This window comes from Emys orbicularis, chromosome 19, assembly GCF_028017835.1.
Source record: "Emys orbicularis isolate rEmyOrb1 chromosome 19, rEmyOrb1.hap1, whole genome shotgun sequence".
In the NCBI taxonomy this organism is placed as follows: domain Eukaryota; kingdom Metazoa; phylum Chordata; order Testudines; family Emydidae; genus Emys; species Emys orbicularis.
The window spans coordinates 1,690,315-1,703,388 of record NC_088701.1 but is presented as its reverse complement, the minus strand read 5'-3'; the positions used below and the strand labels follow the sequence as shown (position 1 = coordinate 1,703,388).

Genomic DNA, 13,074 nt, shown 5'->3' with positions numbered 1-13,074 from the left:
TAACACCATCTCCTTGAGAAACAGCCAGCTCTCCTGAACAACTTTCCCCTTCGATTTGCTTCCCTGGGGACCTCACCTACCAGTTCTCGGCGTTGGTTCAAGTCTTTGAAACCCCTCGTCCTCCCGTCATTTCGTGATCACTTTCACCCCCGCTGCCTTCCACTTCGCATTTGCTACCAATTCCTCCCAGTTGGTCAGAATCAGGCCTGAAATGGCTGAGCCCCGCGTTACTGCCTCCACTTTCTGAAACAGACAGTTGTCCCCAACACAGCCCAAGAACTTAGTGGAAAGGTTTTGTTTTGCTGTATTACTTTTCCAACAGGTGTCCGGGGCAGTCAAGTCCCGTTACTCCCAGGTCCTGGCTTTTGGATATTTCTGGTATTTGTTCTAGAAATGCCTCATTCCCCCTCCTCTTCCTGATTGGTGGCCTTAGTAGTGTCACTACCATGATGTCACAGCTATTTTTTACCCCGTTTCTCTTTACCCAGAGACTTGTATGAGCTGTAGTTAGAGGATCTCTCTGGGATCGACAGCAGCTGGGAAAGGAGGAAAGCACGGTTGGGTTTTATGCCCTGAAATGGGGAGTCCAGGAGGCCTTGGACAGACGCCAGGGACGGACGGACGGACAGGGCAAGGGTAGGTTAGCAGGAGGTGGAGACGCAGCCGATGGCCCAGGATGTTGAGGTGGGAACGTTTCCAAGAATCCTGCCGAGGGGCGAGACGCAGGGCTCGGTCAGCAGCTGCACCCAGGGCCTCTTGGGCAGACTAACACCAAGCCACTGGGCCCAAGCTGCTGAACACGCCCATCCCACCAAGACTCTGCCCTGGGCAGGCAGCAGGACTGGCCGGGGGGGGGGGGGGGGGGAAGAGGAGAGGGCGGCTCGTAGAAGGGGCAGGAGCATCGCTATGAGGCGAGGAGCAGCAGCAGCTCAGGGCTGGAAGAGCTGGAGGGGGTGGGGTCAGGACTCAGGTGCGAGTACAGAGCCGGGTGCACGTGCCAGGATGGGAACAGCAGGGGGCGCTGCCGCATCTGCAGAACAACAGTGGGGAAGTCTGCAGAGCACCTGGCTGGCTCCAGCCAGCGCCAGCCGCTGCTCACATTCCTGAGGGAAGCAGGCATGACTGGCGCACACGGCCTGTAGGGAGGGGCCAGGACTCCAGACAGTCCAGCCATTTCAGGGGAAGGTTCCTGTAAAGTAGCAGCACAGGGGCTGGCTGGATTGGGGGGACGGATGGGAGAAGAGTTCAGCACCCAAGGGGTTAGCAGGGACCCCAGCAGGGTACACGGGGCTCTGCTGGTGGACCTGAGGCCAGTGAAAAGCAGGGGAGGGGAAGGACTCGACTCACTAAGGAAGGGATCCGGGCACAGGAGTTAGGAACAGGGACTAGGCTACAGAGAGGCAGCTAGGACCCACCCCTTCCCCCCTAGGCCAAGGGGGGCTCAGCCCCTGATTTCTATTCCGCACGGTGGCCAGCTGGGGTCGCTGTTGTACAAGGAGGGGCAGTTCCTTGCAGGGACTGAGGCTAGGCCACCAGGTCTGGAAATGGGGGGGACTCACAGGGCAGCTGAGATACCATTGAGAAGGGGGAAGAGAACCCCACCCCAACCCCCACTAGCCTAGCACCATAGGGGCTGGATTTGTCCTTGCAGCCGGTGCTCCAGGGTTGGCCAAGCCCCGGGGGCGGGATCTCGATTACCGATGGCCAAAGGGAAGGGCCCAGAGCCAGGAGTCTGGCGAATCACCTTGCGGTGGAAGAGTGACTGATGGGCTAGCTGGAGCGTCTCCTCCGGGTATAACTGGGGCCAGCCCAGGGGTGCGAAGCCCCCAGCCCACTAGCCCGCAGGACGGATGAGGGGACATACCGGTCGGCGTTGCGAACTGCATAAGGACACTATTACACCCCAGCGTGATGATGAAGGACTGTTTGCCGACTCGGCTGCATTCCGTCTCCCTGGACACAGAACACTTAAATACGCACACGTCTTCATCTGGGGAGAGAAGAGACACGAGGGGTTAGCGTCCCACGAGGGGTCCCGTGCCACCTTTCAACCCCAGAGATGGCTGCAGTCCAGCAGCAAGCAGGGCCAGGCTAGCACAGGGCATTACCCGCTGCACAGACAGGATGGCACAAGGCCTGGGACCAGCTCCCCCAGCAAGGGGGGGGGGGGTTTTCCCCAGAGATCTCAGACTTTCAAATCCCATCATTCCGATTCCCGCCTTGCTTTAATTCCCCACTTGTGCTCCAATGCGGATTTAGCGACCGGGGTCTTGAGAAGCATTAGAGCAAGAAGCCAACGCGCAGACCATCCCAAAACTCTGGATCCCACCTTCCCAGAGGCAGACAGCTCTGAGCTCACTCGCTCTGGCTTCAGAAATAGCAGGAGGGACAGGTCACCCGGGCGTTTCTTTGGCACAGCAGCAGAGGGGCTTTCAGGAGACCGAACTCCCCCACACGCAGGGATCAGCAGGCAAGAGCGCAGTGGGCTTTGGGACCGGCGGGGCAGGGCAGGGCATGCAGCAGAAGAGTCATGGTTTTGGCGCTAGAGAAGTGCTGAGCTATAACGGAGATGAAAAGGAGCCGCACCCCTCGCCCGCCTAGACTCATCCCCAGAGAAGTGGGCCGGGGGGTGGGGGGAAGGGGTCTGCTTCCCCTGCCACTTCCAGTCAGCTCCACGTTCTCCTCCTCCACAGAGCTGTCACTGCCATCCCATGCCCCACCGCATTCCTCAGCCCTCCACTCTCACCCGCTTCCGCCCTCTCCTCCTCGGCTGGTCTTGGTCCGGGGGAGGCCGGAACTTCGCAGCCACCTGGTTCCCTTTCCCCTACTGACTCAGCCGTTCAGCCTCTGCTGACCTCCTCCCCTCTCAGTGCCAGCCTCTGTGCCCACTGGACAGCTCTCGCACACACCCCCGTTCCCTCTTCCCAGCTGTCCCTTACCCACAATCCGTCCTCCTCGGACTGAGCCATACGGCCATCAGTCGCCCCTGTTGTAATGCCTACGGAGATGCCAGCCAATCAGCAGCAGCTGGATGGGCAGGGGGGACAGAGGGCACTGGCTCTGTATGTTGCATGTGTCCCTGGGGCAGGAGGTGTGTACACACACCCCGCAAGAGGGCCATGCTCCTGTTTGAGTGCCAGCGTATTTTAAGGCTTAATTGAGAAATACAGCCTCGGGGGCACACAGAGCGTCTTGCTGCTAAGATGCTCTAACCCAGGGGTGGCTCCGGAGCCACACGCGGCTCTTCAGAAGTGAATATGCGGCTTCTTGTCTAGGCACCGACTCCGGGGCTGGAGCTACTGGCGCCAACTTTCCAATGGGCCAGGGGGTGCTCACTGCTCAACCCCTGGCTCTGCCACAGGCCCTGCCCATCCAAGCCTGCCGTGCCCTCGCCCCCCCCCCCCCCCCAAGAGCCTCCTGCATGCCACAAAAAAGCTGATCAGGAGGTGCGGGGAAGGAGGGGGAGGCGCTGGTCAGGGGGCTGCCGGTGGGCGGGAGCTGATGGGGGGCTGCTGACTTATTATTGTGGCTCTTTGGCACTGTACATGGGTAAATTCTGGCTCCTTCTCGGGCTCAGGTTGGCCACCCCTGCTCTAATGTCACAGTGCCTCCTCTGTGAGCGGGGAGAGCCCATCCCGTGGCCTCGAGGGCTCTAGCTGGATCCCTTTGGCTCTCTCCCACACCCCCCGTCTGCCTTGGGAAGCATTTCCTGCTGGGGACCAGGCGTGGCTGTGCCGAGGGCAGGGCGGGCTGGGCCGCGCCTGGCTGACTCCAGCAGATTCCAACAGGAGAGCTCAGATCCGCACTCCTGACTGCGGGGGGGGGGGGGGGGGGGCGGGCGCTCGGAGGAGACAGGTCGGGCCGTTCCCTGGCTTGCTGATGAATCGGTGTCTCAGGCGGCCTGTGTGCTCCGTACGGGGAACCGGCTGCAATGGGGCTGTGCAGCCCTGGGGTCACAGAGACGCGCTCCCTCCCAGGGACGCCGTCCTGCCGGCTGCAGGAGGGACCAGTTCTGGGGAGCGGGATAGACCCAGTTCTGGGGAGCGGGATAGACCCAGTTCTGGGGAGCGGGATAGACCACTGAAGGCTACACTGCAGCAATGGGATGGACGGGACCGCCAGCAACATGACAATGGCGTCACGTGCAGCAGGGGCCATGCGAACATCCTTCCAGCTCAGACCCGACCCGCAGCCCCCTGCTAGCCCAGCCCTGCCGGTGCCCCTCAGTCCCGACCCGCAGCCCCCTGCTAGCCCTGCCCGGTGCCCCTCAGTCCCGACCCGCAGCCCCCTGCTAGCCCAGCCCTGCCGGTGCCCCTCACTCCCAACCCGCAGCCCCCTGAAAGCCCAGCCCTGCCCAGTGCCCCTCACTCCCGACCCGCAGCCCCCTGCTAGCCCAGCCCTGCCGGTGCCCCTCAGTCCCGACCCGCAGCCCCCTGAAAGCCCAGCCCTGCCGGTGCCCCTCAGTCCCGACCCGCAGCCCCCTGAAAGCCCAGCCCTGCCCGGTGCCCCTCACTCCCGACCCGCAGCCCCCTGAAAGCCCAGCCCTGCCGGTGCCCCTCACTCCCAACCCGCAGCCCCCTGCTAGCCCAGCCCTGCCGGTGCCCCTCAGTCCCGACCCGCAGCCCCCTGAAAGCCCAGCCCTGCCGGTGCCCCTCAGTCCCGACCCGCAGCCCCCTGAAAGCCCAGCCCTGCCGGTGCCCCTCACTCCCAACCCGCAGCCCCCTGAAAGCCCAGCCCTGCCCGGTGCCCCTCACTCCCGACCCGCAGCCCCCTGAAAGCCCAGCCCTGCCGGTGCCCCTCACTCCCGACCCGCAGCCCCCTGCTAGCCCAGCCCTGCCGGTGCCCCTCAGTCCCGACCCGCAGCCCCCTGAAAGCCCAGCCCTGCCGGTGCCCCTCACTCCCAACCCGCAGCCCCCTGAAAGCCCAGCCCTGCCCGGTGCCCCTCACTCCCGACCCGCAGCCCCCTGCTAGCCCAGCCCTGCCGGTGCCCCTCACTCCCGACCCGCAGCCCCCTGAAAGCCCAGCCCTGCCGGTGCCCCTCACTCCCAACCTGCAGCCCCCTGAAAGCCCAGCCCTGCCGGTGCCCCGCAGCCCCCTGCTAGCCCAGCCCTGCCTGGTGCCCCTCACTCCCGACCCGCAGCCCCCTGAAAGCCCAGCCCTGCCCGGTGCCCCTCAGTCCCGACCCGCAGCCCCCTGCTAGCCCAGCCCTGCCCGGTGCCCCTCAGTCCCGACCCGCAGCCCCCTGCTAGCCCAGCCCTGCCCGGTGCCCCTCACTCCTGACCCGCAGCCCCCCGCTAGCCCAGCCCTGGGCTCTCAGATGCCCCTCAATCTCCATCTGCAGCATCACCTACTGCTTCAGTCTCACCCCCTCTTCCCTCCCGAGCGGAGCCATCTGGTTGAGTTTATTCAGTGACTTGGGCCCAGGGCCTGCAGTAAAGAGGCTGAGGCCCCCAAACTCATTTCACTGGTGAGCCAACTCTGATTTCTAAAGGGTTTTTTTAACCCGCCTCCCCCACTCACCCTGCCCCTTGGACAAACACCAATTCACGGACTGTTCTACTGTCACTGGCTAGCGTGGTCTCTTAAGGAGGAACAGCCCCATCTTTTGGCACTCGAAACCCATCTGCGGGTGAGGCACCCCCTTAAAATGGCCTTTGGCGCAAACAAAAAAACTCCCCTGAAGGCAAGTGTTCGCACGGGGCAGCGCCCTCCCGGGCTCCTCCAACTACCCCAGAAAAGCAGCAGCAGCGCGTAGGCCTTCCATACCCGCCGAGGAGGGGGCCCTGGCCCAAGCCGGCAGGCAGCTCCCACGCACGCCGTGGCCTGTCTGCAGCAGACAGAGGAGTTCGCAGCCCCGGTTTGCTGGGAAGCCTCGTTCTGTGCCCGGCGGCCGGCTAGGCCGGTTCCGCCGGCTCCTCGCCGTCATTGCTGTTTATTGGCACGGCAAAAGGAGAGCCCCTCCCAGGCCCCTTCTGCTGCTCGGAGCCTCAAGGGGTTCAGCCTATTACAGCGGGATTAATGGACGCCGCTGGAGGGGGAGGGGAGGAGGGCTCGTTAGTTCCCAGGAGACTTAGCCATGGGGGCCTCACATGTTATCAGCACACGCAGAACCAGGGGTGAGAAGCCCTCTGCAAATCCCCCCATCTGCGGCCCGCGCAGCAGCCTGCCTGTGCAGATAGCTCAGCCGGGCGAGGCCCAGGGCCGAGCCAACACCGCCAGGCGTGCTCTCCCCACCCCCCATCCCCCAAGATTTCCAGACTCGGAGGCCAGGCGGGAGCTGGACAGTGCGGGCTCCCCAGTCCTGGCATTTCAAACCCGCCTGCATGAAGTGGTCTGCCTCAGTGCATGATGGGAGTTGTAGTCCACTTCTCTACAGCACTGGGGCGAGCTCTCTGAGCAGCAGGAAGTCCTTCTCCAGGGAAAGGTTACTCTTTGGGGGTGGGAGTTGGGGACGGAGAGTCCACAGGCCAAGATGCTGGGGGTGGGGGGGAACGACGACTCGGGGACATTTTGCCCTTGAGCACACTTGTGTGTATCTGGAGTGGACCAAAAATCCAGCTACAACCGTGAGCGTGAGCCTCTGGGCCACTTACCCCACTAAGATCTGGGCAAACCCATGTCTCCAACAGAACAGGAAACGACTTCAGTCTCCCCCGACCCGGACTGGACGGGAACCCGAGATCTGGGGGCCTTGGTGGATACGGAGCTGAACATGAGTGCCGAACGCAACGCTGTGCCTGAAGGCTAATGCCAGCCCGGGGAATCTCGAGTAGGAGCAGAGAGGTGATTTTACCCCTGTAGTTGGCACTGGTGCAAATCGCTGCTGGAACCCTGGGCCCGCAGTTCAAGAAGGAGGCTGATAAATCGGAGAGGGGTCAGAGAGCCACAGAATAATGAAAGGATTAGAAAATCTGCCAGAGAGAGAGAGAGATCCAGGAGCTCGATCTACTTTGCCGAACAAAGAGAAGGTTAAGGGGGGACTGGAGCACATGGGGAACAGAGAAAGGTGGCGCACGCTCCCATGGCTGGAAGTTGAAGCTAGACAAAATTCAGACTGTCCATGTCTAATGGGTGGAGTAATTAACCGTTGGGACAATGTCCCTGGGGTCCTGGTGGATTCTCCATCCCTGACCATTTTTCAATCAAGGTAGGATGTGTTTCTAACGGCTCTGCTCTGGGAATCATTGAGGGCAGGTCTCTGGCCTGTTACACCGGAGGTCAGGCTAGAGCACAAGGGTTCCTTCTGCCCTTGGAATCTATTAAAAGCTCCATCCTCCGAGCTGTCCCGTTACCAGCGGAGCGAGATCTGGGGCAGCAAAGCAAAGGAGCTGGCGAGAAGCCTCCTTCGTGGAAATCAGGCAAGCGACCTCCCCACCTCCCCCCATCGTGGCACGTGGCGGCTCTGGCCCCGGAGATTGCTACACTGCGAAAGGCAGACGCTTTCTGCTGCTGGGCACGGAGACTCCAATGCCGTCTTCAACAGACGGACGCTCTCAGCTGCAGGCACTTCCTTCCCCAAAACGCCTTCCTTTGGCCAGGCTGGCTCTTAAAGGTCTGCCACGCCGCGAGGGACGACAGACAAAGGATGGGGACTTGCAGCACCCCGAGCCGAGCGGGGGTCATGCTGCAGACTGTGCTGGGGAGGAGCAGGAAGAGGAAGGACAGGGCAGCGGTTGGAGAACTAGTCTGGGTCTCCGGGTTCAAGGCCCCACGCTACCCGATGGCACTCCCCTACCCCTCCCTGGGAGGTGTGCAGACCCTGGGTGACAGGGGCCAGATAAGGACCCAAGACAGATAAATGCAGGGGCCGGGCTTTCCCTCCAGTGGGGATTGTCCTTGCCTGAGACAGAATGTGCAAAGGCTGCAGCCTCTCTAGAGAGGGAGTTTATCCTCCTGCTTCGTTTGCCTGTAAGTGACTCGGCATTGGTCCAAGGGACGGCGCCGGACCCGGACGCGTGAACACGTCACTGGCAGCAGGGACTGACTTCAGCACCTCAGGATCCCCACACATACGCCCCACCTGCCCCAGCCACCTTAACTCCACAGCCCACTCAACCCTGGGCACCCGGCCAGCAAGGGAGACAACTACACCGCTAGGTTTGGGGATCTGGATCCGGCAACGCATCTCAGACAGGTTATCAACCGGCCATCGGACTGAGCATCTTCCAGTCCTTATTGGCCCGGGTTCGAGCCCGGGTCAGCTAGAGGTCAGGGGCTTCTGGTCGCACATGCTGAACATGAGTCCCCGTTGGGCTGCCTGGCATCAGGCACCGCCGTCTCACGGACAGGCCTAGCGTGGACAGCAGCTCGTCACCAACAGCGCGGACTGGGAACTGGACGCACTCAGGAGCAATGCAGGATGCACATTAAACCACAAACCAAATGCATCTGACGAGCCTCAGACCAAGAGCTAGTGGGACCTAGTAGGGGCCTGGTTTTCAGAGGGGGGTGCTCAGAGCTTTCTGAAAAGTCAAGCCCTCTCTGAGGAGCCTCAGGCCGAGCATCCAGAAGTCGCTAGCTGCTCTTGGGAAGCCAGCGTAGATCACAAACCAGATCGGTGGGTTCCCTCCCGGAGAAGACAATGCACTGCACTGCGCCTATCACCACATGACCTCAAAACACTACGCAGACTATGAATTAAACCTCATGTTCCTCACAAACCCCCCGGGGCAGATATTTAGTGACTTGCCCAAGAGCTCACTTGGTGGCCGAATTGGTAACATGCCACGAATCTGGACTCCCAGACTTCTCCTCTAACAACTAGACCCTGTTCTCCTCTGAGAGCCGAGAGTCCTGACTTCCAGTCCTTTCTCCTCTAACCACTAGACCCCACTTCCTGAATGGAACCCAGGCGCAAGTACTGTCTGCCAGACCACTGCTCTACCAGGAGCCTTCAGCTCAAGCCAATCTCTGGCTACGAGAGACCAGGAAGACTTATCTTGATGATCTCAAATCCAGCCACTGCAGGGCGCTCACCGCTCTGCCCAGAGAAGCTGGTACTGGCCGCCGTTCGAGACAATACACTGGACTAGATGGACCTAGTCTGATCATTCCTAGGCCCCTAGGCCACTTTCCCCTCAGAGCAGAGAAAAGAACCCAGGAGTCCTGACCACCACTCTAATCACTGGACAACACAACACACCGCAACACAAAAAAAAGAGCACAATTCTGCTCCCTGGAGCCGCCAAAGGTGTGAAGGACCCACAGTGAAACCTACCAGCCTGGATCCCCACTTCCTGGATTTTCTGTTTAATCCAGAATTCTGTCTGCCAGGTGCAAGAGGCCAGGGCAAAGCTCTGAGCACTGCGTGGCTCATGCCCTCCCCCTCGCTAGCTGGCTTAATGCTACAGAATCTGTATAAAAAAACAGAATTAGAGCTATTTATCTCGGCAGACTTACAGGGGGGAGAAAAGAAAAAAACCACACGCTCAGCCAAATGCAAAGGGTTTTATGACACTTCCCTCCCCCTGGAAATAAAGCCTCAAGCTGTCGCCATGAAAGGGGGGAAAGATTCTACAGCCTGGGAAGACAAAGATGACAATGAGGGAAAAATCAGTAAAAAGCCGAAGTCCCTAATAAAACCAGAGCGCCAGTTTTCCCTGGGACCTCAGAGCAGCAGCTGCTGCCTCACGGGCCCCCTCTGGCGCACGGCCTAGCTCAATTGTGGCTGACCCCCAAAATCAGTGACTCTCCTCTCGGGGCCTTCACAGCTTGCCGCTGACGGGCCCATCTCCGGCCCAGCAACACGGAAGCTGCCAAAGGTGTGTCTCTCTGGTACTCACCTGGTCTCCATCACCGGAGCCCCTGAGCGCCTCACACTCTCCAGTGTATTCACTCTCAGAGCCCCTCTGGGAGGCAGGGCGGGGCTATTTTCCCTGTGGGGCAGATGAAAACTGGCTCAGAGGCTAAGGGACTTGCCCAGGGTCACACAGGAAGTCTAGCGCATCAGGGATTCGAACTCAGGGCTCTCCCCACGTTCCACAGCCACTGGACCATGAGGTCAGATCTTGGCCAGGCCACCCTGCTAGCTTCCACGAGGAGACGTTTCTGCTCATTCACTCAGCTCCGTCCACGTGCCACGGGGAGGGAGTGTCATCTAGTGGGCAGAGCCAGACTGATGCGAGCGTTTAGCTGCCGCCAGAAATCCATCAAGAGGCATTAAGACGACCTCACCTGTCGAGTTCTACCCGCCTTTAGTCATGTGGAAAATTTAATGCTTCATTTCCACCCCGCCTCTCAGCTGCAATAGGCTGATCTCCTCCGTAGAGATGGGGTTCAAGCTCCCAGCTCTGCAGAAAGCCAAGACGTGGGCTGAGTGCAGAATGGAGAGCCAGGTCTCCTGGGGTCCCAGCTCTGCTGCTGGTTCGGTGGGTAGTCTCAGGCAAGTCCCATCTAAGGCACGTGACGTACGTGGCCCTCGTTATCAGAGTATCTGAGCCTCAGTCTCCAGTGACTTTATCCTCCCCACATCCCTCTGAGAGCCGAGATCCCACCCATCCCCGCACAGATGGGGCCTGTGGCACAGAGAAGCTAAAATGACTTGCTAAGGTCAGAAGACAAGCTGTGCTCTACCCACTGCACCATCCTTCCGCGCCACCGCGCCTGTTTCCCGGCCGATGGAACGGGGCTAACGCTGACTTCGCTGCCAGGAGAGGACTGGGTGCCAGCAGCTTTGAAGCTAGAAAGGGCTGACTGTATAATTATTCCCCACACACACTGCGTTTTCTCACACATCTTACTCCCAGAATCAAAGAGGCTCTCACGCCGATGCTGTAATTAAACCTGTTCTTCCCACTCCTATCGCCGCCAAGCCAAAAACCCCAACTGCACAGCTCCAGTCCGGGCATTACTCAAAGGGGGTTTTCCCTGTAAGCGAACGCGAAGCCGCAGGTCAGGAAGCGTTCTCCTCAGACCACGTTCAGAGGCAGATCCTGCCTGCTCTGCGCTAGCAGCACGCTCGGCAGGCTGGGTCAGGGGCTCCAGACCTGCATTCCCCTAGGAGAGGCAATCACAGTCTGTGCTGGGAGAAATCACGACTCCCGGACTGGGTCTCCACAGGCCCCTTTCCGATTTCTGTTGCAGGCACGGACCAGGAGCCAACCGGGCAAGGCGCTGTGCAAAATGAACAAAGAGGCTGTCTCTCCTGAGCTCTCCGCTGACCTCACGGCTTCTCAGTCCCTCCCCACGCTTCCCAGAAACACCAGTCACTCGCCCAGCACACGTTGGAGGAGTTGTCCATTTGAAGCCGCTTACTTGCCAGACAGCATGGCCTAGCGGATAGAGCACTAGTCTGGGACTCCCTGGGTTCTATTCCCAGCTCTGGAACGGACCTGCTGGGGGACTGTGGGCAAGTCCCGGTCGCTCTGTGCCTCAGTTTCCCCTCCCACTATTTCCCTATTTCGCCCGTGAGCGCTTTGGGGCAGGACCGTTGGTCACTATTTGTACGTACAGCCCCGATCTCAGGTGGGGCCTAAGGGCTAATGGAAAATAAAGTCGCTCCTGCTTCATTTTATTGGAAACATCTTTGTGCCTTTCACAAACTCACATTTTACGTTGAAGGCAAGAAAACGCAGCTTTTGTTCGGGTTGAAATACGAACACACTAGAAAACCCATCATCTCCCCCGAGGTGTGATTTACAGGGACGGTGCCCAGACACTCCAGTGATGGGCAGTAATAGAAAACCTGGAGACAAATGTGTCCCGCCAAGGGGATGGCAGGGCGTGACGTGGCTTCATCTCTTCAACCCCCACCCGCTCCCCGAGAGAGTCGCTGCATCAGACTGTCCGGGACACGTCCGCAGAACCCTGCACCTGCAGGACGCTCCGCTGTAAGGGTACCCAGCAGAACAGGGAAACCGACACAGCCGAGAGCTTTCCATCCAGGCTCCTCAACTCAGAGGGGGGGCTCTCTAGAGAGCTATCGAGCTATGGGCCCAGAGACCCCCGCCCATCACCCACACTAGGGATGAGCCAAGTGGAGATTTCCGATCCCCAGATGCAGGGGCTCTCTCCAACACCAACCCACCCCTCCCCCAACCTCGACTCTGCTCTTTGCTTACGCGACCCCCCCCTTTCCCTACCGACAGCCGCGAAAGCATCTTCAGCCTCATTTAACCGCAGACGCCCTGCCTTCGAGACCCCCGCAAATGTGGATTCCTAGCCATGGATTTGCCCAGCAGCTGGGCTCTGAGCCGCTCATTCATGGGCCCATGACTCCGAGCTAGAATCGCTGCCCCCAGCCAAAATAAACCTTTTCCGCCCCAAGTCTGCAGCCTGAGATTTGCCTGGGGGTGGGGCGAGGGGGGGGATGGGAGGGAAGAGAGCGGTGGGGACAGGGCCAGTTCTGTGCAAACAGCCCTTCCCCAGCACTGGCAAAATCAGCAGGAGGGTGTCAGACCAGGAACCGACAGCAGCTGCTTACATCTTACCCTGAAAGCAAAACCAGCAGAGGGGGTGACCAGGCCGGTGGAGGAGAGCAAAGCGGCAGCCAGCCATCCTCCCCTGTCTCCCCACCCTGGGGCGGGGCCACAAAGGCAGGGAGGAGAAGGGGAAGGTTCATTAGGAATCTGGGCTGTGGATTTCTTCTCCCTGGGTGTGTGGGGGGTCCCCCTTTGCTGCCTGAAGCCCCCCCCCATCTGATCTGTGCGGCGCACAATCCCGCTCAGTTCTGTCCTCCTAAGGGTACGCTATTGCTGATCTCGGCAGGGAGGGGGCACCAGTCGGATAGCGACTGGCCATCTCAGTAGAGGAGCTACTGGTCGAACCGGCCTGGGAGAACCAACTCCCCTCATCTGTCCACCTAGGGCAGGCCAGAGACAAGCTGAGGGGCCCCACGCTGCATCCCCAGGGCTTCCTACAAGCCCCTCCCACTTTTCACGGAGTTACTTTAATTTTGGGAGCAGGGAAGCGCTGCACGTTAAGCGAAAAACCCAGGAAGAAAGTTCCTGCTGGAAATGAACCACGAGTCGCCCCATGCCTTTACTGCAGAGCGGGCAGAGGAACTAGCAGGGTGCTCAGAGGAGTGGAGCTTTACTAGCAGAGATTAAATCATGTTTCTGGTGTTTAGACCCAGCT

The 13,074-nt window shown here is 60.1% G+C and overlaps 1 protein-coding gene across 1 annotated transcript in view; it reads right to left on the bottom strand.

Moving 5' to 3' along the window:
- CARM1 (coactivator associated arginine methyltransferase 1) overlaps positions 1-13,074 on the bottom strand; it is a 57,974-nt gene that overhangs the window by 27,668 nt on the left and 17,232 nt on the right. Inside the window, exon 2 of the mRNA XM_065419308.1 lies at positions 1,865-1,990. Within this exon, the coding sequence (XP_065275380.1) occupies positions 1,865-1,990 (126 nt within the window). The remainder of the gene's footprint in view (positions 1-1,864; positions 1,991-13,074) is intronic.